Source organism: Hemicordylus capensis, chromosome 17 (genome assembly GCF_027244095.1).
Source record: "Hemicordylus capensis ecotype Gifberg chromosome 17, rHemCap1.1.pri, whole genome shotgun sequence".
Classification (NCBI taxonomy): Eukaryota; Metazoa; Chordata; class Lepidosauria; order Squamata; family Cordylidae; genus Hemicordylus; species Hemicordylus capensis.
Genome location: NC_069673.1, coordinates 9,579,056 through 9,606,527, shown reverse-complemented (window position 1 = coordinate 9,606,527; position 27,472 = coordinate 9,579,056). Strand labels below are relative to the sequence as shown.

At 48.4% G+C, this 27,472-nt stretch overlaps 1 protein-coding gene across 6 annotated transcripts in view; it reads left to right on the top strand.

Annotated features, from left to right (window-relative positions):
• The window catches only part of SLC27A4 (solute carrier family 27 member 4), a 45,052-nt gene that overhangs the window by 3,703 nt on the left and 13,877 nt on the right, over window positions 1-27,472 (top strand). The window contains exons 1-7 of one of the 6 annotated variants that reach the window (XM_053282317.1): window positions 6,871-6,938; window positions 9,348-9,472; window positions 9,621-9,787; window positions 17,102-17,496; window positions 21,659-21,817; window positions 23,286-23,355; window positions 24,949-25,040. In XM_053282317.1, coding sequence (XP_053138292.1) covers window positions 9,627-9,787; window positions 17,102-17,496; window positions 21,659-21,817; window positions 23,286-23,355; window positions 24,949-25,040 — 877 coding nt within the window. In that variant the 5' untranslated portion in view covers window positions 6,871-6,938; window positions 9,348-9,472; window positions 9,621-9,626. The other 5 variants (XM_053282320.1, XM_053282319.1, XM_053282318.1 and 2 more) reach the window with 5 other exon arrangements.

The following is a 27,472-nucleotide window of genomic DNA, read 5'->3' as shown; positions in this document are numbered from 1 at the left end:
TCCTTGGAGAAGCTGCTGCCAGCCTGTGCGGACAACACTGAACTAGATGGACCAAGGGTCTGACTCAGTAGATGGCAGCTTCCTATGTTTCTATGATTAAGAGACCCCTCATCATTTCTCCCTAAATTGGCACATGAGCAGGATGAAGGAGGGCTATATTGGTTAGTAACTGACATGTTAAGGTATAGTGATGTGGCCTCTGCTTGAAGAGGAGCTGTAGCTCTGTGAGCTCTCCATCCGAGTGGCATGCGGAAGGTCCGCGGTTCAATCCCTGGCAGCATCTCCAGGTAGGGCTGGGAGAGACGCCTGCCTGAAACCTGGGAGAAGCTGTCAGTGTAGGCAACCCTGAGCCGAATGGACCAATGGTACAAGGCAAAGACATAGGTTTGTGAGCCACCGATTTCCATAGGTCAGTGGTAGAGCACCAGCTTTGCATACCGAAGGTGCCAGGTTTGATTCCCGACAGAGCCCTATCTGGAAACCCAGAGAGACGCTGCTAGTCTCTCCTGATCTTGATGAACTGAGCGTCTGATTTGGCAGCTTCAGCGCGGCTGTAGCTCAGTAGCAGAGCATCTGTTTTGCATGTGGAAGGTCAATCCCTGGCAGCATCTCCAGGTAGGGCTGAGAATGCATCCCCTCTGGAGAGCTGCTGCCAGTCAGAGTGGACCACACTGAACTAGAAAGGCCAGTGGTAATTGATGGGGCACAAGCGGTGCATGGTGCAGGCAAGCAGAGTCCAACAGCAAAACTGCTGCTGTTTCCGCCGCCACCTAAACGCCAGCTCTCTGTCTCCCCATGCAAACTTGTTGCAAATTGTTTATCTCCCTTTAGCAGGAGAGTGTCGCCATCCAAAGGCTGGAGAGAGATTCCAGGTTATCAAGGGAAACATCCCGAGTCTTGAAAGGATATGAACGTTCTTTCATTGGACCACATCGTCTCTGATGAGAGGTCCATTTGCAGGAACCTAGAGTACCAAATTCACAGCAGTAAGGAAAGGCTCCATCACACCCTGATAAGAAACCAATAGCTTTGCCTGGGGTGAAGACAGACAGAGAAACAGACGCTCCCCTCTCCAGTTCCTGAATTTCCACTTCAGCTTATTTAATGTTGAAATGCTGCTTCATCCAGCACCTCAAGCAGTTTGAACGCTACTAAAATTTATTCAAGTTATGCATTTGAAAATGTTATAGCCTGCCTGCTGAAATTCCAAAATGGCTTACATAAACCAAGTTACAGAACAGAATACAATACAAAATAGAAAATAATAAAACTCAAGGAAAAGCAATAAAACAATTACAGGACTTCAAGGGTTCTCAAGCAATGTGTCGCCAGCAGTGTTCCCTCTAACAGGGACTCCCAGGTGTTATGGACTACAACTCCCAGAATCCCAAGCCATTGCAGCTGGGGATTCTGGGAGCTGTAGTCAACAACATCTGGGAATCCCTGTTAGAGGGAACATCACTGGCCCCCAGAAGTTGTTGGACCACAGCTCGAACCATTCTTAGCTACAGTGCCTCTGGTCTTCTGCCATTGTGTCTGGAGATGATGGGAATTGTAAGGCGGGTGGTCAACCACGAAGTGACGGCCCCATCCCTTAATTTGCTCCCGATCCCTATAGGTGAACTTGCTTTCGACTAAGTCAGACACTGACTGGCAGCAGCCCTCCAGAGTTTCAGGCATGTTCCCCAGCTGATACCAGGGACTGAACTAGGACTTTCAGCATACAAAGCAAGTACTCCACCACGCCATCTATGGCTCTATCCCTTAATTTGCTCCCGATCCCTATAGGTGAACTTGCTTTCTACTAAGTCAGACACTGACTGGCAGCCACTCTCCAAGGTTTCAGGCACATGTCTTTCCAGCTCTACCTGGAGATGCCAGGGATTGAACCTGTGACATTCTACATGCCAAGCAGGAGACTCCCCCTGCATGGGTCAACGCACAGCCATCCAGTTTCCAGTCCCTTGGGTTACGGGCTGTGTCTTTAAAACACGGAGCACCTAGTTCTTGGCCAATGTGTGTTGCTCAACGGGCAAAGGGCGTAGTGGCTGCACCTGTTTGGGGAGGTTTGATCAAAGCCACGATAGCGGGAGGCAGTGGGTGGCGATGGCTTTGCCCTGCGGTCGAGATGGGAGGAGAGATAGGGGGTGAGGCAGGGGAAAGGGAAACAGCAGAGAGAGTGGAAACCAGGAGGGAAGTTCATGGTTGCTCTCAGTGACAGGAGGGAGCGACTCTTTGTTGGGCAGAGAGTTGCGTTTTGCAGATCTACTACTACTACAATGAATATTATATATTTATATACTGCTCTTCAACAAAATTCTCAAAGTGGTTTACATAGAAAAATAAACAATACATAAATAAGATGGTCCCGTGTCCCCAAAGGGCTCACAGCAGCTCCCCAGGAAATCTTTTCCCCATCAAGCTTCCGTAGCTATTTACATATGAAGCTGCTTTATACTGAGTCCGACCATTGGTCCAGCTATCTCAGTGCTGTCTACTCTGACTGGCAGCAGTTCTCCTGAAATATTTTCCCCATCAGATGCTGAGATATTTTTCTCTGCAGGGTTTTCGGGTGGGGTTCTTCCCATCTCCTGCTCTCTGAAGCCCTTTTCTCTGGAGATCAAAAACTCTGCCAAATATCTGCTCTGTCTCGGAGCTGTAGTCCCTCCCGAGACTACTGCTGTGATGATCGGTGTGTGGGATTCAGTGTGGGAGACGGGAGACGTCTAAAGTCATGGAAGGGAAGGATCCGATTAAAAAAATATTCTTAAGACTCATTTTTCTTAAGGCAAAATATTCTTAAGGTTTGCAGTGGGCCATGGGGGTCTGATGTCACCTGGAAAAAGAGTTCAGGGACGACTCTCTAGAGCTGGTCTTGTGGTCGCCAGCATGAATTGTCCGCCTTTGCTAAGCAGGGTCCACCCTGGTTTGCATTTGAATGGGAGACTGCATATGAGAGCACAGTAAGATGTTCCCCTTAGGGGATGGGGGCACTCTGAGAAGAGCATCCACATGCTTGCATGCAGAAGGTTCCAAGTTCCCTCCCTCACAGCATCTCCAAGACAGGGCTGAGAGAGACTCCTGCCTGCAACCTGGGAGAAGCCACTGCCAGTCTGTGTAGACAATCCTGAGCTAGATGGACCAATGGTCTGACTCAGTATATGGCAGCTGCCTATGTTCCTAGAACAACTAGTTTGGGCGAGCAAGGGGTGGCAAAGAACATTATTAGGGGAGAGAGGATTTTTGCTAGACACTAAATATCCATGGGTTATTAATATTAGGAGTGTGTCTACCTTATTTGAAGCAGGCTTGGTATCCTCAAACCTATTTAGAAAATGGACCAGATTCCTCTTAGGAAATACATTCTCTGGGGATTAGACCAAATCTTCCAGTCTGTTTTCCAGGCTAGTTTCCTCTTCCTGTCCAAAAGCCATGTGGCAGGAGAGACTGGGATGGGGAGGGAGGTCAAAACCAGGCCAGCTGAAATCGGCAGGGGAGACAGTCCTGCATCCCGCTCTCAACATGGCCTCACCCAGCCCAGGCCCTGGCCAGAAAGGAAGTGAAGCGGTTGGCCAGGCTGCTGGGAGGCGGGAGGCGGGAGGAGTCTCTCCTACCTAAGGAGAAGCTGACCCTGCACACCCCTGCAGACATGGTCTCACCCACTGAACTTCCTGTCCAGAAAGGAAGCTCAAGGGTTGGCCTGGTTGATGAGAGGCTGGAGGAGTCTTCTACCTACAGGGCCCTGCACCCCTCTGCTGACATGGTCTCACCCAGCCTAGTTCCTGTCCGGGAAGGAAGCTCAGGGGTTGTTCTGGCTGCTGGGAGGCTGGAGGAGTCTCCTACCTACAGGGCCCTATACCCCCTCTACAGACATGGTCTCACCCAGCCTAGTTCCTGTCCAGGGAGGAAGCTCAGGGGTTGGCCTGGCTCCTGGGAGGCTGGAGGAGTCTCCTCCGTCCTTGGCTGCCCTGGCTTCTGCTGCTTGTTCTGGGGTAGAGGAGGGAGTGGACGAGGCTTCTTTAAACCACGGAGGCCTTTGCAGATCATTCAGTCGATAGGGCCATGATATACTAGGAACATAAGAAACTGCCTTGGACCGAATCAGACCGTTTCTCCATCTAGCTCAGTATTGCCTGCACAGACTGGCAGTGGCTTCTACCATGACACTTTGCTGTAACATCCCAGTCTGGTGGATGGGGGTGGGAAACATTGGGTGCGGCCTGCGCCCACTACCCCTCGCTACCCCGAGAGTCCCTGCAGACTGATGGCATCTGGGTGATATTTGGTTTATTGGCGCCGATGAACAGGTTGAGCATGCCATGATGCTGGAAGTGGCAGCAAGTCTCTTTTGGTGAGCAACAGATTACATCACGCGAAGGTGCCTTGGATGCTTGGAGCATTCACCTTCTAGGGATATTCAAATATTTCTGTCTCCTTCTCGAAGATGATGCCAGCAGTTTCTTGCACTCCGCAAAAAATCCTCCAGGCAGGGGTGTTGGCTGTTAGGTATTTCAAGGAGCCGGGCCACAGGGCCTGGCTTAGGTCCACAGCCCATCCGCCATTTTGATCAACCTCCCTCAGGGAATTGGATACTCAAATAATCAAAATAAATAAATAACCATAAATGAATAACCCAAGCCATTAATCACCAATCCATCCACCGCTGCCGGGCAGCGTGGAAACTCACTGGGTGACTCTGGGCCAGTCATGTGTGTCTTGGCGTAACCTACCTCGCAAGGTCGTTGTGACCTTGCCATGAACATAGGCATGACTAGCGCTCTCGGCCCCTCGGAGGACGCACAGGGTATACATTTAAAAATAAATCAATGATCAGAGGCATGCATGTGGCCCCCACTTCCAGGGGTGGTGGTGGTGGGGATGAGGATGAGGAAATCTCACACCTTCTCATGAGTCTCTCCCATGAAGTGGTTTTGGACAAGGTTGTGATGGGAAAGAGGGTCTCATTGCGAGACTTCCAGCTTTCAGTGTTTTCTCATGCTTTTAACATCCGGACCATCAGGCCTGCAGCAACCAAATTTTGCAATGGTGTTTTGAGAACGTTCGAAAGTTTGCAAAACACAAAACTGCCATGGAGGTTGATCGATGTTGATCGAGCCAGTGTGGTGTAGTGGTTAGAGTGCTGGACTAGGACTGGGGAGAACTGAGTTCAAATCCCCATTCAGCCATGAGACTTGCTGGGTGACTCTGGGCCAGTCCCTTCTCTCTCAGCCTAACCTACTTCACAGGGTTGTTGTCAGCAGAAACTTAAGTTTGTATGCTCTGGGCTCCTTGGAGGAAGAGCAGCATATAAAATGTAAATAATAATAATAATAATAATAACAACAACAAAGTTGGCGGAGGGTTGTCCAAGAGCTGGTCTTTTGGTCACAAACATGAGCTGTCTCCTTTGCTAAGCAGGGTCTGCCCTGGATTGCATCTGAATGGGAGACAGGTGTGAGCACTGTAAGATGTTCCCCTCGGGGCTGCTCAAAGAGCATCTCCCTGCTTGCATGCAGAAGGTTCCAAGTTCCCTCCCTGGCAGCATCTCCAAGATAGGACTGAGAGAGACTCCTGCCTGTAACCTTGGAGAAGCTGCTGCCAGTCTGGGTTGACAATACTGAGCTAAATGGATCTATGGTCTGAGACTCAGTATATGGCAGCTTCCTATGTTTCTACTCCAAAGAGAGAGTACAGTTTGTTCATCATTACCTAACTCTTTCCTCTTTGCAAAAATGACTGCAATTTTATCACAGTCATTTGAGAATAGAGATAAAGAAGGTCTGATAACACAGAGAAAGATGCACATGCAATGATGCTATCTCCTATCAAGTGACAGAGCTGTCTGCCATGAATTGGCCACATCTTGTGGCAGGGAGTTCCCCAAGTTAACCATGCATTGTCTGTCCCGAACCTATGCCACCTTCAAAACAAGGGAATCTGAGCCTTAAAACCAAAAGGAAATGGAACACGTTGACAAGTAACAAAAACCGCCGCACCATAGTTGCTCTGCAGTTTGGAAGCTCCTCCCAGAGCCAATTTCGTTACGCAAGCTGGCCTTCCGTGGCTGTGTTGATCAAACCCTTCAGCATTGCAGGTCAGCTTGGAGCCGCGTAACCTTGGCTGGAGGAGAGCCTGCAAACTGCAGTGTAATACAAGGATTTGCAAACCTGTCAGCAAAAGGGCTGCCTTTCCTCCCCGGCTTCCTGTTTTGCTGTCCAACTTCCTGCCAGTCACCTCAAAGGGGAGCTTGAAACGTAGAAAAACTCTGGAGGCCACATCCGGCTTGCTCCAGGGAAGAATCGAGCCCTCCAGAAGCGTTGGCGTCTTGGAAACGTCGGAGGCCTTCGCTGGCTTCCCGTGGGGCTCACTCTGTGACTATTTTGGCACCTGTTTGCGTGCAAAATGTATAAAATGTTGCATGCAGGGATGACACCAAAGGATCCTCCAAAATAGTTCACACTCCCCCATCCATCAAACTAGAATTTTTACAGCCAAGTGTCCGACAAAAACAGTCCTTCGGGTTCTATAGCTTGAATTAATTATTTTTAAATGGCCTCCGTTGTATAAAGAAGCCTCACTCATCAACTCCTCTACCCCATGATAAGCAGCAGAAGCCAGTCCAGCCAGGTAGGGAGGAGACTCCTCCAGCCTCCCAGGAGCCAGGCCAATCCCTTCACTTCCTCCCTGGACAGGAAATGGACTGGGTGAGACCATGTGTGGAGGGAGGTACAGGGTCATCTCTCCTGTAGGTTGGAGACTCCTCCAGCCTCCCAGGAGCCAGGCCAACCCCTTCACTTCCTCCCTGGGCAGGAAATGGGCTGGGTGAGACCATGTATGCGGTGGGGGGGGGAGGCGAGCAGGGTGTTGACCTCTTTCCCCACCCCAGTCTTTCCTGCCACATGGTCTTAGGTAGGAAGGCCTGAAAAGCAGAAAGGAAGGTTTGGCCTAATTCAAACAGACAGTAAATAAACTAGCACTGTTAATTACCTTATCTCTGTAAATATTTACTCTACAGTCATCCCTCACTAGCCGCAGGTTTCCCAACCGCATTTTTGAGTATCTGCAAATGGGAAATTGTGGCAGGCGACTGGGAAATTGTGGCAGGCCTCACCAACCACAACCTGGGTATCTGTGGTTTGGTGAGATTTTTTTTTGCATTTTTTGGGGGGGTGTCATTTGGGGGGCCCACCTTCACTCTTCTTATTCCTGATTATTTGGGGGGATTTCCCCCCTATTTTTAACTGTATTTTGTTATCTTTTCCCAACCGTGATTCCCCTAAAAGCCTGTTTGCCATTGATCCCAATGGCTCTCCAACCGTGGATTCCAGTTTTCCTGGAACAGAACCCTCGCGATTCGCGAGGGATTGCTATATACCCAAACCCTCACTTTGTGAATCGTATTTTTGCTAAGCTTTTGCTCCCCTGAACGAGTGGTCTGAGAGTCGTCGCAGGTTGCATGCAGAGCCTCCAAGATTTCACTGCTGAAAGCAAGCCCACACAACTACTAGCTGTTTGAGGGGCAGTGTGGTGAAGTGGCTAGAGTGTTAGATCATGACCAAAGAGAGTCCGGTAGGAATCTATGCTTAGCCGTGAAGCCTATGGATTGATCCTGGGCCAAGAGATCTAAAACTGGATGGATTTTCCATGCAAATGTTGTGGTCTCCCAAAATGAGATTTCGGCACTTTCAGTTGACAATAACCCTTATGCAGGCTAGGATGACACAAAGTTTAAACAGGGATGGGCCATAGCTTGGTGGTAAAGTGCTTGCTTGGCATGCCAAAAGTCCCAGGTTCAATCCCTGGTATCCCCAGGTAGGGATGGGAAAGATCTCAGAACCTGGAACCCTGGGTACCATTCGGTAGGCTGGTTCATACGATCCTCAGAAGGATAGGGCAAGTATCACACACAACTGTACCCAGCTGTTATGTTTGTTGTTCAATTTCTATACCGCTTTTCATAAGATAGGAACATAGGAGGCTGCCATATACTGAGTCAGACCATTGGTCTATCTAGCTCAGAATTGTCTACACAGGCTGGCAGCGGCTTCTCCAAGGCTGCAGGCAGGTGTCTCTCTCAGCCCTCTCTTGGAGATGCTGCCAGGGAGGGAACTTGGAACCTTCTGCATGCAAGCAGGCAGATGCTCTTCCCAGAGCGGTCCCATCCCCTAAGGGGAATCTCTTACAATGCTCACACATGTAGTCTACCATTCAGATGCAAACCAGGGTGGATCCTGCTTAGCAAAGGGGACAAGTCATGCTTGCTATCACAAGACCAGCTCTCCTCCCCAAGGCAGGTTTACAAAAACTGGGATTACAAAATCCCAAGGCAATTGACGAACATTAAAATACAATAAAAATCACTGCAAAACATTAAACAACAACAACAATAAATATTTATATACCTCTTTTCAACAAAAGTTTCCAAAGCAGTTTACACAGAGGAATAATACAGAAATAAGATGGATCCCTGTCCCCAAAGGACAATCACAATCTAAAAAGAAACATAAGATAGACTCCAGCAACTGTCACTGGAGGTACTATGTTGGGGGTGGATAGAGCCAGTTACTCTCCTCTTGCTAAATAAAGAGAATCGCCATGCTAAAAAGGTGCATCTTTGCCAAATCAGTTAAAACAATAACCATTAAAATATCAAAAAACAACCACATAAAAAAAGATAGAATAGCAGAGGAGCTGAGAGACATGGCAGCCCCTAAAGGGTAAAAGCCTGAGCAGATAAAAAGGTCTTTAGTTGTCTTTTAAAAATAGCCACAGATGTCAAGGAGCGGGCACTCATTGGGAACGAGTTCCAGAGCTTGGGTGCAACAACAGAGAAGGCCCTGCCTCGCATGAACGTCAATTTAGCCTCTCTCAGTGTTGGGATGTGGAGCAATACCAACCTGTCGAATGGGGTTGGAGGAAAAGCTGTCCTACCCAGCTCGAGCCTCACACATGATCACTTCCTCCCCTCCTACCTTGTGTTTCTCTCACAGATGATCCCGAAAACGGGAGTGCACCCTCTGCTCCCAAAACTGGGTAGGACACTTGTCCTGTCCCCCTGAGGATTGTGACAAGAACCCCTACGGTAGATTAGAGGCTCCCAACTTTGGGTCCCTAGCTGTTGTTGGACTACAACTCCCAACATCCACAGAGTCGATAGCCGGAGGATGATGGGAGTTGTAGTCCAACAACTGCTAGGGACCAAAGGTTGGGGCATAACTAACTACCCCTACCGTATGCCTGCTTGGGTGTAGGCTCGCTGCCGACGTTCCATAGGTTAGGGCAATAATCAATAATCTAGGATTACCCTTGGACCTCTGTCTGATCCTCTTTATCGTATTGCTCTTCAGGTTATGGTCCCGGCGGCGTTATCTCTGTTTGGAGAAAGCGAAGCAGAGAGGCGGTGATAAAGCCAAAGGCTGCCTCGCCTGAGGGGAGGATTTATTGCTGAGTACGGAAGGCTGCGTTTCCCTCGGTAAGTTGGGCCCCTGCGTCCTCGTTTCCGAGGCCTTTTCTTGACAGGTGGGCAAACCGGTGGTTCCGAGACGGCCGTATGAGGCTGCTTCCTGGCTCCGACAAGAAATCTGATTGAAGGGGTCCTTCTCTGTGTTCCCTGTCCTTAGGTCACGATGTTGCGTCTGGCTGCTCTCCTCCTCCTCTTCGTCGTCTTCCGGCTATTCCTGGGGCTGTCTTGGATCCAAGTGGTCCCGGCCCTCCTAATATTCTACTTGGGGACCGGTGGATGGACTTTCGTCCGCATCTTAATCAAGACGGCGAAACGAGATCTCGTGTAAGTGTTGCATGCTGGGCAATCTCTCTCTTGCCTTCCCTTGTTTGCCTGGCTGGGAATTCCAGAAGAGTCCCACTAGAGCTGATCATCTTGGGTCCCTTATGCCCAACAGTGGGCATGATGGACCTCTTTTCCACAGCAGCCAATCAGATGTCTCTGGGAAAGCCACAAGCGGGGCGGCCAGGCAATCGCCCTCCCATGTTGTTCCTCCCAGCCGCTCGTTTTCAGAGGTACACTGCCTCTGAACCTGGAGGTTCTATTGAACTGATCGTGTCTAATAGGTGTTGAGAGACCAAAAGACAGTTCACGTGATGGTTGATTAGGTAGGACAACAACAAACGTTCTGGGACATGGTGGTTAACTGCAGAGTGACTGGTGTTGTAGTGCTCTATGGTTATTGTATTTCGTTTTCTTAAGCAGGCAGGAGTGATGCAAGAAGCTGTGTATCTATCAAAGGTAGCAAGAATATTAATTGTCCAATGCTGGAAAAATCTGGAGATACTATCCCTGTTCAGATATTATGTTGTTTGTGCATACAAGTGTCTGTCTGTAAACATATATGCTGCAAATATTTATTTACCGCTTTTTAGCAAAAGTGCTCAAAGCAGTTTATGTAGAGAGACAAGTAAATAGATAAAATGGAACATAGGAAGCTGCCTTCTACTGAGTCAGACCATTGGTCTATCTAGCTCAGTATTGTCTACACAGACTGGCAGCGGCTTCTCCAAGGTTGCAGGCAGGAGTCTCTCTCAGCCCTATCTGGAGATGCCAGGGAAGGAACTTGGAACCTTCTGCATGCAAGCAAGCAGAGGCTCTTCCCAGAGCAACCTCATCCCCCTAAGGGGAATCTCTTATAGTGCTCCAAATTCTGAGCATGCAAAATGTGGTGTATCTCTGCAAGTCAGTGAGAAGTCTCTTATTCAGAATCTCTTCTAAGAATAAGAAGAGTTTTCAGCTTTCCCTGAGCATGTTCTGGTGTAAAAAAAATAGTGCATTGCAGCTTATCTTGTGGTGGCGGCGATGGTAGGGGTGGGGGCACAAAAAGGCCTTTAGAACCAGGCTCCAAAATTACCCAGGTGCACCACTGGGGGTGATGGGAGTTGTAGTCCATCAACATCTGAGGACCTAAGGTTAAGAACCCCTGCATCAATAGAACAACGGATCCCAGATATGACTTCTGAAATCGATGGTCTTGTGGATATGGCAAATGAAGCCATGGATAGGCGTGTGAGCAAGAAGAGTATCTTTCCACTGCCAAAGCAGCTCAGGATCTCTGGCCCAGAATGGAGGACCTTAAAAACCATGAACCTTAAAAACCAGACAGGAAACGTACTTCTGTATTTGCGTTCAGCATAACATGTGAATGACCGTACCTGGGAACATATTTGGGTACAGATTTGTACTTGGGTACTTGCCTTTGTTGGGGGAGTGTTAAATATAGCATGTGAGTGTGCCTCTGGTCTTGTGGTAGCGAGCATGAATTATCCCCTTTGCTAAGCGGGGTCTGCCTTGGTTTGTATTTGGATGGGAGACGATATGTGAGTGGGGTCTTCAGTAAGATATTACCCATTGGGGATGGGGCTGTAGCTCAGGGATAGAGCATCTGCTTGCATGCAGAAGGTCCCCGGTTCAATCCCTGGCAGCATCTCCGAGGGGGTGGGGGGGTGGAATTCCTGCCTGAAACCTTGGAGAGCTGCTGCCAGTCAGTGTAGGTAATACTCAGCTAGATGGACCAATGGTTTGACTCAGTATGAGGTAGCGTTCTGTGTTCCTGTGTATGTGCAAAAGGCGTTGAAAGGGCCCCGAGTGCTGATTCTGACTTCCCACATATCAAGCCCAACAAAGGGTCTTGTCCTGAAGCTGGCGCGGTTTCTCTTGCGGAGTAACACCGCTCAAAATGGTTAAGGAGACTGAAGTCTCCGGGCCACAAAGGAGAGCTGATAATGTTTCTCGGGGATCTCCGCTTGGAGTCTCTGAGGCGGGAAAGGGCATTTGAACCTTGTACAGAGAAACGAGCAGCCACAGAAATATCCGATCGGCGGTTTCCGCTTTCAGCTGATTGTGCAAAGAGACCGAGTGGTGTGATCAGCACCGTTGAATCATTGCCAGACAGTCCAGAATGTATTACGGCCGGTAGACCAATAGGAATAAATGCAAGGAGCTCTTTCGGAACGCAGTTCGGGATATACAAGATTCAAGAATCTTCCGACGAGTACAAATAGCAACTGAAATGAATTCGGATGCTTTGGCAGCAATTAATCCATATCGGTCAGCTTACAAAACATTGGCATTGGATCTGTGGCTTGCTACCTCTGACACAGAAAAGGAGGTTTTCCTTCTGGCAGGAGCGTCCAGCCTTGGTTTCCCAGATGGTGTTGGACTACAATAATGAGGCTGGGGATGATGGGAGTTGTGATCCAACCATCTTTGGGGAACCAAGGTTGGAAGTATGTGCCTTAAGGAAAGCACAAGAATTGTGGAGTCAGGAACAGGGATATAGGAAGTTGCTTTCTACTGAGTTGGATCGTAGGTCCATCTAGCTGAATATTGTCTACACTGACTGGCAGCAGCTGTCCAAGATTTGAGGCAGGAGTCCTTCCCAGCCCTACTGGGAGATTCTCTCCAAGCCCCTCTGCTAACTGAGCAACAAGGCACCCTTTTAAAGGGGTGATTCTCTTTATTTAGCAGAGGGAGAGCAACTGGCCCTATCCATCCCCAGGGCATTTTTCACACAGGGCTTTTAGCCTGTATCTCTTCCAGAATGGAGGGGGTGTGTTCAGATATCGGCCCAATTTCCCCAAAGTCCCTGCAAGCTGTCGGGGAGCTTGCACGACTTGGGTTTTTCATTGACCATTCGAGCATAGATCGATTTTATATTCAGGGTTTTTAAAAAATCCACTTTTGTGCCGGTCTTTTGGGGCAACTTGGCAGTAAATTCACGGTAAAGCCTGCAGTGTGAAAAACGCCCAGCACAGCATCCCTCCAGTGGCTGTTGCTGGTGTCTATCTGAGGTTTCTTTTTTAGATTGTGAGCCCTTTGGGGACAGGGAGCCATTTTATATATATATATATATATATATATATACACATACATACATACATACATAAACCACTTTGGGGACTTGTGTTGAAAAGCAGTATATAAATCTTCGTCGTAGTGTTCGTAGTTTGCTGCCAGGGATGGAACCAAGGACTGTCTGCATGTAGAGCTCTACCACTGAGTTGTGGTCCTGTTGTAAAACAAGAGCGGAAAGAAGAAGCCAGATACCTTGATAGCTCCATCAAAGGTTTCTTCCCAGGAAAAACAGGGAACTGGAGCAAGTGGGGAACCTGGTATAGCTAGGCCCCTTTGGAAGCTGGTGCTGCTTGAGAGGAGGTGCAAGGGAAAAGAGCTGGTCTTGTGGTAGCAAGCATGACTTGTCCCCTTAAGCTAAGCAGGGTCAACCCTGGTTTGCATTTGAATGGGAGACTAGAAGTGTGAGCACTGGAAGAGATTCCCCTTACGGGACGGAGCCACTCTGGGAAGAACATCTAGGCTCCAAGTTCCTTCCCTGGCGGCATCTCCAAGCTAGGGCTGAGAGAGATTCCTGCCTGCAACCTTGGAGAAACTGCTGCCAGTCTGGGTAGACAATACTGAGCGAGATGGACCAATGGTCTGACTCAGTATATGGCAGCTTCCTATGTTCCATTCACATATTGGCCAGATTTACCCCGAAGCCCCTGTGAGTTGTCGGGGAGAAGTTCATACACAATTCGGGTTTTTCACAGCACATTAGAGTGTAGCCGAATCTATATCCAGAGTAAAAAAAAACCTCACATCTATTTGAGTCAGTTTTTTGGGACATCTTCGATTTTGCAGTAAAGCCTCCCAGTAAACCTGTGGTAAATCCTGCTGTGTGTAAATGTCCCTGGCACTGAAAGCAACCTTGGTGATTTTGATTGCCTGGGAAACATTGTGGGGTGGAATGGGAGGGATAAACCAAAACCTCTCCAGGCATAACTCCAGTCGGGATTGGCAACTCTAGTTAGCACATCTGTAGCAATTACGTGGGGCAAACCAAACTGAACGGGGATTAACAATTAAAACCCGAAACTCTTGCGGAGTCAAACGTCTCGCATCCCAAGTGGAACACAGGAACATAGGAAGCTGCCATATACTGAGTCAGACCCTTGGTCCATCTAGCACAGCATTGTCTACACAGACTGGCAGCAGCTTCTCCAAGGTTGCAGGCAGGAGTCTCTCTCGGCCCTATCTAGAGATGCTGTGAGGGAGGGAACTGGGAACCTTCTGCTCTTTCCAGAGTGGCTCCATCCCCTAAGAGGGGAATCTCTTCCAGTGCTCACACATTATGTCTCCCATTCATATGCAACCAGGGCGGACCCTGCTTAGCTAAGGGGACAAGTCATGCTTGCGACCACCAGACCAGCTCTCCTTGTCTCTTCTCCTGCTTGCATCCAGATCTTGAATCTTGCCTTCTTCTCCTGAGAAACTCCCTTGAGGCCCTGTTCGACTGCACTTTGGAGTTCAAAAGTGCCCCTGCAACCTCCAGTCAGGTTTCCCTGGGAGTCATTGGATTTCAGCCGATGACTTGCTTGATCTGGTGCCAAGACGCTGCCTCCTCTTTCAGGCAGAACCGGTTCTCGAGAAGAAGGAAAATGTGGGCGGAGGGAAAAAAACACCCAGAGGGTTTTGCATGGCACCTTTCGGGGTGGGACCTCTGCAAGGCCTCTGGCAGACTGACTGGGGAGCAACTTTTGTAGTTGCAATCGCACCTCTCCACCTCCACTCTGAGAAAGGAGGGACAAGCCCCGTCATCGAGGGGGAAAGCACTGTTTCTGAGCTGGTTGGGTTTTATTTTGTTTTTTTGCCTGCTGCAGAAGGCCTCCGTTTCAATCCCTGGCATTGCCAGGTAGCGCTGGGAAATATTCCTATCTGAAACTTTGGAGAGGAACATAGGAAGCTGCCTTATACTGAGTTAGGCCCTAGCTCAGTATTTATTTATTATTTTATTGTATTTATTCAATTTCTATACCACCCTTCTCAAAAATGGCTCAGGGCGGTTTACACAGAAAAATAATCAATCAATCAGATGGCTCCCTGTCCCCAAAGGGCTCACAATCTAAAAAGAAACACAAGATAGACCCCAGCAACAGTCACTGGAGGGATGTTGTGCTGGGGACGGACAGGGCCAGTTACTCTCCCCCTGCTAAATAAAGAGAATCACCACATTAAAAGGTGCCTCTTTGCCAAGTTAGCAGGGGTTATTGTCAACACGGACTGGCAGCAGCTTCTCCGAGGTTGCCGGCAGGAGTCTCTCTCAGCCCAATCTTGGAGATGCCGCCAGAGAGGGAACCTGGAACCTTCTGCGTGCAAGCAGGCAGGAGCTCTTCCCAGAGCAGTCCCATCCCCAAAGGGAATATCTTAAACATGTTGTCTCCCATTCAAATGCAAACCAGGGCAGACCCTGCTTAGCAAAGGGGGCTATTCATGCTTGCTACCACAAGACCAGCTCATGCTAGTCGGTGTAGACATGGATCATATTCTGACTCACTGTAAGGCAGCTTCATGGGTTTATAAAAATTATATTGGACAGAGATCTCTGTGTGCCTGTGTATGTGTTTGTGTGGCGTCATCCTTGGAAGAGCTAGGAGTTCATCAGCAGGCATTAGCTTAACAAGATGAAGCAGGGATGTTTATTCTGTGGAACAGCATGTTCCGAAATAGGCTACCTTTCTTCACTGTGTTGTTGATTCTCAGGGCCGGCTTCTTCAACTTGGCAGAAATCTTTGTTGTCGAACATTTCCTTAATCACACTATGCCGGACTGGAGGCTGGGGTGTTCTGTCTTAGAGTGTCTCTGCTGCAAAAGTCTACCTCCTTTGCAATGGAGAATTAGCACATCAAGGAGGAGGCCAGGCTCCCTGATAGGCTGTTTTCTACACGCAGGTCCTCCAAAATCACAGCACAAGTCCAGAAAAAGCCTAACTACATTGTGAGTCCTCAACTAATGGGGAGGACCTCTTTTTGCGGGTCACAAAACGCAAGAAGGGGGACATGGGAATCCAGGGAGGGGGTGGTTCCTGCCGCAGACTGAGCTGGGGCAATTCGCTTCCAGGAGCCGAGGAAGAGAATTGCCTCCAGCTACACTGCTATTCTAATTATGGAAGCTGCAGAGAGGCAAAGAACACCTGCCAGTTTATCCACTTTCCCGGATAGTTGTTGAGGTTAATATCTCAATGCACCTAAATGCCTGTGGTTTGTTTTGTTTTGTTTTAAATTATGGCATCAGATTGCAACACTCTGAAATGAAGACCATCTTTATTTCCCCCGGGACTGAGACAGTTGGCTGTAATTTGTCATTTTATCTTAGGAACAAGGGTGTCATTAGGGGATGGCCCATGGGGCAAAGGTCCCCAATGAATGGCTCAGAGCCCCAAATCTCGTCAGTTACCTCCCTTCTCCATGACCTCTTCCAAAAAGAAAGCGCAGCAGTAGAGGCACAGAGGAGAGGAGAATGCTTCCAGCCTCACCTAGCTCTCTGCGGCTTCCACCTTCATAGGCCCTGCATTATAATATTCGAGACTTCAAAAAACACGCATACCGTATTTAGCCACATAGAAGGTGACTCTGAATTTAAGATGATGCCTTAAAAGATAAAGGTTAAATACTGGTAATACCTGTTCTGACCCAAAACAAAGAGGACTCTGAATTCAAGATGACCCCTCTGTATTTAACAAGAAAGAACTGGGGACGGACGGACTTTGTCTTGAATTCAGGTAGATACGGTAATTATTCTTGTGGTTGGGTTTAATAATCAAAAACGGGGCTGGGGGTCCGGGCTTGCATCTAGAGAACAACCTATCAGGGAGCCTGACCTTCTCCTTGATGCCCTAATTCTCCATGTGTGAGAGATGTGGGTTGGGGGACCTGGATCTAGAAAACCACCTATGAAGGAGCTTGGCCTTCTTCTTGATGTGCAAGAGATGTAAGTTGGGGGACCTGGATCTAGAAAACAACCTATCAGGGAGCCTGGCCTTCTCCTTGATGTCCTAATTCTCCATGTGCAAGAGATGTGGGTTGGGGGACCTGGATCTAGAAAACCACCTATCAAGGAGCTTGGCCTTCTTCTTGATATGCAAATTCTCCATGTGCAAGAGATGTAAGTTGGGGGACTTGGATCTAGAAAACAACGTATCAGGGAGCCTGGCCTTCTCCTTGATGTCCCTATTCTCCTCTGCAAAGGAGGTAATCTTTTAAGTTTCTAGCAACACCCCCTGCTTAGGAAACTGATCTCTTGCCTTGCTCTACTTGACAGGACTGGGCACCTCGTACTAATAACCCGGCTGAAGGTTTGGTGGTACGTGAGACAGAAGTACACCATCCCCAAGCTCTTCCAAGAAACGGTTCAGCGGCATCCCGAGAAGGTGGCCCTCGTTTTCCAGGGCACGGATGAGTCCTGGACCTTCCGACAGCTGGATGAGTACTCCAACAAGGTGGCCAACTACCTGTACGAACAGGGTTTCCGCTCCGGCGATGTGATCGCTTTGTTTATGGAGTCCCGCAACCAGTACGTCGGACTCTGGCTTGGCATGGCCAAGATTGGGGTGGAGGCGGCTCTCTTGAACTCCCACGTCCGGCAGGAGTCCCTCTTGCATTGCATCAACATCTCCCACTCCAAGGCGGTCATCTTTGGAAGCGAGCTGGCTGACGGTAAGAGAACCCACGAAGCTGCCGCCTGCTGAGTCTGTCCATCATCCCACCTGGCTTAGGATGGTCTGCACTGACTGGCAGCGGCTTTCTGGCATTTCAGGGGGAGAACAGAAGGGCAGAACTGGTCTTGCAGCCTCCATCGCGGTCTAATAATTTTATCACATGGGTGCAAGCGGGCGCAATAACATGATCAGATTGCATTGTGGCTGGCCAGCTGCAGCGTGGGCAGGGGCAGTGGTGGGGGCCAGAATGATGGCTGGGGACAGGAGCCTCTGGCATCCCCTGGAAGCCACATGGGCACCGGTGGTGGCCCAGGAAGACCTGTCTTCCTTCCCCCACTCCGTTATAGCTACGTGCCTCTGTGGGAGAACCCAGTTGGGATCAGATTCATGGCCTTATAAAAAGAATTATTATTATCCATTCATGTATTTAGCTGGCACATTTCTGTACCGTCCCACATACAAATCTCCAGGCGGTGTACAGTTTAAAACACCATAATAATTAAAACGTGGACACGATTAAAACAATTTTAAAATGTAGATTAAAAACTCTGAAACGGAACACTTTAAAACTAAAGTCAAAAGCCTGATTCAACAGGTACATTTTCAGACTTCTCTTAAAAACATCCGAAGATGGGGAGGCTCTAATTTCATTAGGGAGTGTGTTCCAAAGCCCCAGAGAACCCTAGAAAAGGCCCGGATTCGATTCGCCACCAACCGAGCTGGTGGCAACTGCAATCAGACCTCCCAAGATGATCTGAATAGGAGGTGGGCTTCATGAAGAAGAAGGCATTCTCTTAAATACTTTGGACCAGGGTTTCTTAACCTTGGGCCCCCAGATGTTGTTGGACTACAGCTCCCAGAATCCTCAGCTGCAATGGCTTTTGCTTGGGGAGTATGGGAGTTGTCGTCCAACAACATCTGAGGGCCCAAGGTTTAGAAACCCTGCTTTGGCCCCAAGCCGTCTCAATGTCTCTTTAAGAGATTTCTGTACTGCCTGTCAAGGAAACATTTCCCAAGGCAGTTAGCAAAGAATCGTGATCACAATCGGAGAAAACAGCCATTCACACACCAGTTGCATTCTGATCTGTGTATGTAGGAGGATGTCGTCTTTGGAAGAACTGGGAATCCATCGGCAGGCATTAGCCTAGCTGTTCCTCCCATGTGGCTTGGCGAAGCCAGGGATGTGTATTCTGTGGAACAGCATGTTCTGAGACGGAGTACCTTTTTGTCCTGCGGTGTTAATTTTCAGGGCCAATGTTTACATTTAGCAGGATCTTAGTACAGTACTTGAGTTTGTTCCTTCGTTGTGGTACTTCAGGGTACAGGGTAGAGTGTTCTGTGTTTGAACACTCTGACTCGGGGGGGGGGTCTCCTTGTACTTAACTATTTCTGGCTGCAGGTTGAAGGACCTACATTTAGAAAACTACCCTATCAGGGAGCCTGGTCTTCTCCCTGATGTGCCAATTCTTCAAGTAGTACTTGTTTCCTTCAGCTGGTATTCGGAAGCATTCTGCCTCTGAACCTTTTTTCTTCTCCCTTCCTCCTCCTCTTCCTCCTCCATCATCTGTGGGAGTAGAAAGTGCTTCTAAGACAGAGACCCTGATGGTGCTCTCCAACATGCAGTGATGTGGGGGCACTTAACCTGCTGAATGTCTGTCTGCCACACACTCCTTAAAGAACTTTTCTTTAAGGAACTTTTCCAAGGGGGGGAAAGGGTGGGCCTGCTAAGGCTGATGTCCCGCAGATGGGACCTGATTTCCGAATCACTGTTTCTTTCTTGACTGTTAGTCGTTTCCAGAATACTTCGTTTGTATGGTTTTGCTGTTTGCTGGTCATTCCTTTTGTTAGGCAGATCTTGGGCCCAGAAAGGTTGGTTGATGTTGTTTCCTTAAGTTGGAACTCATGGTTAGGAGGTAGTCTCTCGATAGTTAGGAATCTTGCTGTGTGTTTGAATGTGGTACCCAGGAGGGCTTGGGGAATATTAGAACCCTCCAGCTTCGGGGAGGGGGCAGATACTCTGTGTGTGTGTGTGTGTGTGTGTGAGAGAGAGAGAGAGAGAGAGAGAGAGAAGTGGGGGGGCATCTGCAGTTTTGGAAGAGACAGAGGAAAGGAGAGCTGAGTGGGAGCCAACGTAAGATTTTCCCCTTAGGGCATGGAGCCACTCTAGAAAGAGCAGAAGGTTCCCAGTTCCCTCCCTGGCAGCATCTCCAAGATAGGGCTGAGAGAGACTCCTGCCTGCAACCTTGGAGAAGCCGCTGCTGGTCTGTGTAGACAATACTGAGCTAGATAGACCAAGGGTCTGACTCAGTATATGGCAGCTGCCTATGTTCCTATAAGATGCTGCCAGTCTGTGTAGACAATCCTGAGCTAGATGGACCAAGGGTCTGACTCAGTATATGGCAGCTTCCTATGTGTCTGCAGGAACCATGTGGGTTTCAAGGTCTATCTCTGGGAAGTCTGGTGCAGTGTTCCCTCTAAAGCGTGCGCGTGTGCGTGCACTCACACATTTTTTGATGTCCGCCCAGTTAATTTTAGATCCCACTCAGGTTGAACCTGGAAGGCTGCATTCTGAATGCACATGCGCACACACACTGCCTTGAAACTGCCGCCCAAAGCAAAACACATTATGCACACTGGGGGGGGGGAATTAGAGAGAACGCTGGTCTGGTGTGTTATGTTCGTATACTTGCAAATAAAGTGAATCCTGTAGGACTAAGACCTCATCCACTGCATAGAGAATGGGGGCTGTAGCTCGGTGGAGGAGGCTCTGCTTTGCCTACAGAAGGTCCCAGGTTGGGTCCCTGGCAGCATCTCCAGGTGGAGCTGGGAAAGACCTCTTCCTGAAACTAGATGGGCCAAGGGTCTTCTTGGTAGAAGGCAGCTTCCTATGTTCCTAAGCTCTCTCATCCAAACGGAAGCGAATTGTGGGCCTCAGTGACTCCAAAAGGAAAGCTAGGAGAGGAGAGCTGGTCTGGTGATCGCAAGCATGACTTGTCCCCTTAGCTAAGCAGGGTCCACCCTGGTTGCATATGAATGGGAGACCTGATGTGTGTGCACTGCAAGATATTCCCCTCAGGGGATGGAGCCACTCTGGGAAGAGCATCTGCACGGTTCCAAGTTCCCTCCCTGGCAGCATTTCCAAGATAGGGCTGAGAGAGATTCCTGCCTGCAACCTTGGAGAAGCCGCTGCCAGTCTGTGAAGACAATCCTGAGCTAGATAGACTAATGGTCTGACTCAGCATATGGCAGCTTCCTATGTTCCAAAACCTTCAATCACTTGGCATCAGTGAAGCTCCCTTGGCAAAGAATATTTAGTTATCTTTACATTCCCATCCCACTCTTCCTCCAAGGAGTCCAGAGTCAGAGGCAGTCTTACCCCTGGACTTCTAGGCCAAAATCCAGGGCCTCCACACCCCCTTGGGCCCCCCAAATCCTCTTTAGTCTGTCCTGGGTGGTGTGAGCAGGGAGTGAGGAAAGAAATATGTGGGATGGGAATATGTTAAGTTGCGTGTTGAAATGTCTCTGCTCGTGCATATTTGCATACATATTTTGATTGATTAAGTGCCGTCAAGTCGGTGTCCACAAAGTTAGATTCTTTCCAGGATTTTTAGAAACATACCTATTTTATATTCTTACGTTCTTGTGAGTTCTGTTGCTGTTTGTGCCCTCAAGAACCCATGTGTTAAAAATACTGTGTGTGTATTTGTGTGGTGTGTGTGTGAGTGTGCACGCGCATGTAGCAATGATACTTAACTTGCGGTTGGGCGGGGTGAGCTCCAAAGGCCTTTAGGTCTAGGCTCCAAAATTACCGAGGTGCACCTCTGCCCAGAGTACTGTACATGGCTATGTTTCTCCTCACCACAACCTTGTGAGGTAGTCTAGGCCAAGAGAGTAGTGACTGGGCCAGGGTCATCCAGTGAGTTTCATGGCTGAAGAAGGATTTGAACTCGGGTCTCCTTGGGCCTAGTCCAACTCTCTAACCACTGCACCAGGCTGGTTCTCCCACATATACTTCTCTCCACCCCACACTGTTTTGGTGCAGCAACATGACCGGTCCAAATGCAGTTGTAATGGACATGCCTGTGTCACTGTGGTAGCAGAGGCTCACCGAGGAATCACTGTTGGACGGTGCTGCTCTGAAATCTGTGCTCTTTCCCTAGCTGTGCGGGAGGTGCAGTCTTCCCTGGGGAAATCCCTTCGCCTCTTCTGTTCTGGTGAGTGGAAAGCAGAAGACGTCCCTCCAGGCACAGAACATCTGGACCCTTTCCTCGAAACAGCATCCTTCCGTCCACCCAGTCCGCCACCCAAAGGATTCTTAGGTATGTGCTGTCTCTCTTTGTGCTAGGTGCTGTGGTGTTTTGGGTTAATCCATTCCTTGATCCTGCTAACCGTACTAACTGAACGAAAGAGGCACCTTTTTAAAAGTGGCGATTCTCTGTATTGAGCAGGGGGAGAGCAACTGGCCCTATCCATCCCCAACACAGCATCCCTCCAGTGGCTGTTGCTGGTGTCTTAACGTTTCTTTTTTTTCTATTGTGAGCCCTTTGGGAGACAGGGAGCCATTTTATTGATTGATTGATATTTATGTACACCGCTTTGGGAACTTTAGTTGAAAAGCAGTATATAAATATTTGTCGTATTTGTACTCATATTGATCCAAGCCAGCTCTTTAGTTCCTTTTTAGTCCAGTCCTGGACTAGACAGAGCTGAGAAACTGCAAGAGCTGCAAGAGCATAGAAATCTGTCTGCACTTGCCTTTCTGTACATAATATTTTCATTAGACTATTAATATTCCTAATTCCACTCCACTGCCTGCTTCTTGTGTGCCATAACTCTTTCTTCCGGATTCTACAAGAGCTTTTTCAGACAGCAGACTTTACCTGGGTTTTTCTGCGAGGCTTTACTGTGAGTTCGAAGCTGCCCCAAAAAAACCCCGACACAAAAAGTTGATTTTTTATTTACCCTGGCTATAAATCGGATTACACTCTTAACGTGCAATGAAAAACCTGAATTGTGTGTGAAGTGCTCGCTGATAGCTTGCAAGGACTTCGGGGTAAATTTGTCTGATATGTGCACACCCTCCATTCCGGAGAAGTGAACTAAAAAAGCCAGATGTGGAAAACTCCCAGATGTCTCTTGGTGTGCCTACATACAAGCATGGCAAGAACTGAAGCTACAGAAGCAGGCTTACACCCCATTCTGGAAAAACCTGCATACTGAAATACTCTCCCTGAACCCAGACCCAAATGGGCACAAGAAAACGTCCCAAGAAACAGCTGCCTCGTGTGCACAATAGTTCAAGTTTAGGTTTAATGTGGGTTGCCAACATGGTTGTGTGAACCCATGCCAAGGTGGGAATCGCGGGCTATAAACCACCTGGGCATGGGTTCACACAATCATGCTAATGTGGGTCCCACATTAAACCTAGATTTGTGTGAGCCAGGCTATTCAGAAGCAGTTAGCCGGAGGATGGGGTTTGGTATGGAAGTTGGGCAACTTCGTGCCCAAGCCAAAATGTTGGGATTGGTCTAAAATTGGGGACCAGTGTTCCCTCTAACAGGGATTCCCAGATGTTGTTGACTACAACTCCCAGAATCCCCAAGCAAAAGCCATTGCAGCTGGGGGTTCTGAGAGTTGTAGTCAACAACATCTGGAAATCCCTGTTAGAGGGAACACTTCTGGGGACTAAATTCTGGGATTCCTTTTGGTGCAGACTGCAAACATCACAACTTGTCGAGGCCCCTGTGCACGTGAATCTGAGTATTTTTCCGTCCTCTTGCCTTCCAGATAAACTGTTTTACATCTATACTTCGGGCACAACGGGGTTGCCAAAGGCTGCCATCATAGTCCATTGCAGGTCAGAAGCTGCATGTGTGCATTCATCTGTGCATGTGTGTGTGCACGTGGCGATTTCCCAAATGTTTATTGTGCTGTCTCAGAATTCCTTGCCATCCCCCAGCTTGTTTGTTTATTTTTTTAATAAGGACCACCATGATGGTCTGCCTAGCCTCTCCTCACTTTGCTTGATGGTCTTTTGTTGTTGATTATTATCCAGGGGTCTAGTTTTTGTCAACTGGCCCTATCCATCCCCAAAACAGCATCCCTCCAGTGGCTGTTGCTGGGGTCTGCCTTATGTTTCTTTTTCCATTGTGAGCCCTTTGGGGACAGGGATCCATCTTATCCATTTACTTTTTCTCTGTAAACCACTTGATAACCTCTGTTGAAAAGCGGTATATAAATCGTAGTCACAGAACAGAATATTTGGTGCTTCTTGTTTTGTTTTGAAATTTGTCTTCTTTTACGTGTTTTTATTGGATGCTTTTAGTTGTTGTGAGCCGACCAGAGAACTGTTTGTTCTTTATTTATTTGATTTAGTTATTTGATTTATACACCGCCTTTCCAAAAGTGGCTCCAGGGTGATTTGTTATAGGGCAGCTAACAGATAAAGTTTGATGATGATGACGATTTATTATATTAGCATTGATATACCGCTTCAGAAATCCGTAAGGCTGCCACTGAAATCCACGCCCAGTGTGTGCCCCACTGCTACTAAGTATGCGTGGTTGCCGTTTGAAGGGCTATCCCGGCAAAGCAGGCCCCTCAAATGGCTACGGCGCATGCCCGTGAGTTTTATCGGTTACAGAATATCATTTTAACTGAGCGGGCGGGGCGGGCACAAAAACCCCTTTGGCCAGCCCCGCCTGCAGAAAGGCGGCTTCCATAATGGTCTCTTCTGAATAGCGTTGGGGCTTGCTTGGAAGACGGCCGCCCCGCTGGGGGCACAGTGTCATGGACCTGTAACGCTGCACCTCATGGCAGGATTATTACTCTGCTGCTCCCTGCGTGAGCTGCTGAACTGGAAATGGTTCGTTTGGCCCAGACTTTAATCCATCGCACGCTCGTACCGTGTGCTTCTGACTGGAAAAAACGGTCTCCTTGAATTACCTATATTTTTTAGACTGTGAGCCCTTTGGGGGCAAGGGGCCATTTTCTCATGCCTTTTGCTATGTCAACTCCTTTGAGAACTTGAAAAAGTTCTTGGAAAAAAAGAAAAGAACTTGAAAAAAGGGGTGAAAAATGGCGGATTTTTTTTTTGAGAAGTATAATAATACAGTTTTGCGGGGTGCATTGATCAGTACTGGTTTGACTGTGGAGTTACGGCGTCAGTGTTGCACAAACCAACCCCTGTTTTGATTCATAAATAGTGAAAAGTATGTGCAAGTGAAGACCCTCCATAATTCTCGTCTCCTGCAGAATGCTTGTTTTGGACGAGGAACTGGACGTTTTGCTGTACAGTCTGTTCTGTTTACTACATGCCACAAATCAATGAACCTCTTTAGAAGGCAAGATGCCTCTGGCCATCCCTGCGGGGAAGATATTTTCATCTCTTGCTGGAAGGAGGCTGCGTCTGGTCTAGATCCTGAGGTCTCTGTCTTGTCTCCCCTCCTAGGTATTTCCGCATGGCAGCCCTGGTGTTTAATGGCTTCCGTATGACGCCGGACGACATCGCTTATGACTGCCTACCTTTGTATCATGCAGCAGGTAACACTGCCAAATATACTCCAACCGCCCGAGAGTGTAGCATAGTGGTCCCTTGCTAACTGAGCAGGGAGGTACTTTTAAAAGTGGTGATTCTCTTCTATTTATCAGGAGGAGAGCAACTGGCCCTATCCATCCCCAGCACAGCATCCCTCCAGTGGCTGCTGCTGGTGTCTATCTTATGTTTCTTTTTTACATGGTGAGCCCTTAGGGGACAGGATAGCCATTTGATATATTTATAGATTTGTAAACCGCTTTGGGAACCTTTGTTGAAAAGCAGTGTATCAATATCCATCATATATGAACATAAGAACAGCCCTGCTGGATCAGGCCCATCTCGTCCAGCATCCTGTTTCACACAGTGGCCCACCAGGTGCCACTGGGAAGCCCTCTCTCTTTCTGTTACTCCCCTGCAACTGGTAGTCAGAGGCATCCTGCCTCTGAGGCTGGAGATTGCCTATAGCTCTCCGACTAGCAGCCGTTGATAGACCTCTCCTGCATGAATTGATCCAAGCCCTTCTTGAAGCCATCCAGGTTGTCGGCTGTCACCTCATCTTGTGGCAGAGAATTCCACAAGCTGATTATGTGTTGTCTGAAAAAGTACTTCCTTTTGTTGGTCCTACATTTCTTGGGATGAAATGCAGTCTATTTCATGGGATGATCCCTGGTTCTAGTGTTAGAGGGAGAGAGAGAGAAATTTTCTCCACACCATGCATGATTTTATAGGCCTCTGTCCTGAGCCAGCTCATGACAGAGATCTATAAAGGGGTCTTATAGAAGACCTATACAGAGGTCTTCGTATGAGCCAAGAACTCTGGTTGGTACCATTTGGAGGTGATTTTTGTGCTCCTTGTGATTACTGACAAGCTCTCCATCCCTAGAGATGGAAAAGTGGTGATAGCATTGCAGAATTTTCAGCTTTCAGTGAGTTCTCATGCAGTCACTGTCCTGACGATCGGGCCCGCAGTGGCCAAATTTGCAAGGGTGTTTTAAAATTGGTACACTGCCTAGAGATTTATATATCAGGTGGTATAAAAAGTGATAGACAGACAGATAGATAGATGCTTTGAAAAGTTTTGAAAACACAAAAACGATTGTAAAATGCTTGTTTTGGAACACTGCCCTGAGCCATTTTTGGATGGGCGGTATGGAAATTGAATGAATGAATGAATGAATGAATGAATGAATTGCTGTTGTTGGAGGAATGGCCAAATATTATTCCATGAACAGCATGCAACCATTTGTTCATTGTGACCCTAACCCTTTCCTCCGTGCAGAAATGATTGCATTTGTACCATAACTGTTTGAGGGCTGGGATGAAAAAAGGGTAATAACACAGAGAAATCTCTAAGTGCAATGATGCTATCACCTTTTTAGGAACATACAGTAGGCAGCTGCCATATACTGAGTCAGACCCATCTAGCTAAGTATTGTTTACACAGACTGGCAGCGGCTTCTCCATAATATTTCCACCTGTATTTTCCATGATCAGCAAGCCATTAAAATTTCTAGGTCTGTTTTGAGGAATTACCTGGAGATTGATTCCTGGAGACTCCAGTCCTTGCAGGCTGGTAATCCCATCACGCAGGCAGCTTAGCAGCCCTTAAATCCTGGCCGGTGGGGGGTGGGGTGGGGAAAGACACAGAGCTGCAAACTCAAGGAAGACTTAGACTGAGTCAGACCCTTGGTCCATCTAGCTCAGGATTGTCTACACTGGTTGGCAGCAGCTTCTCCAAGGTTTCAGGCATCGGCTTCTCCCTGCCCTGTCTCGGAGATGCTGCCAGGGAGGGAACTTGGAGCCTTCTGCTCTTCCCATCCCCTAAGGGGAATATCTTACAGGTCTCACACATGTAATCTCTCCTCTAAATTTATACCAAGACTGACCCTGCTTAGAAAAGGGGATAATTTGTGCTTGATACCTCAAGACCAGCTCTCTGACTGAAGCGATCTCTGCAGGCTCTACCCCCCCCCACCCCACAAATATTTTTGCCAACCCTTTTCACACTACAAAGCCATGGACAGCTCCAGGGGGGCTTTCAAGAAACTGGAGACTGATGTTGATTCCTAGAGACTCCCAGAGAGGCTGATTCCTAGAGAGGCCAATCTGGGAGAGTCGGCAACCCTTGCCTGTAGCCCATGGGCTGATTTGCGCCGTCGAAACGATCCTCTGGCCCTGTGAACCCAGACATTTTCGGCAACCTTAGATCCGCCCCGCAAGCAACCCAGCCTTTGAGCAGGATGGGTAAGCCGAGTTCCAAACACTGATCGCCCCATCCCAGTTAAACCATGTTGCCAACCACTCATGGCGGAAAATGTTGGGTTCACATGACCGGAAACTGGGAGCGTGGGCACACCACAGCCATCTCCGATTCCCCGCTGATATCCAATATTGTGTTTTCTGGTGCGAACAAGAAACGGGACTTTCTTTGTGTAGA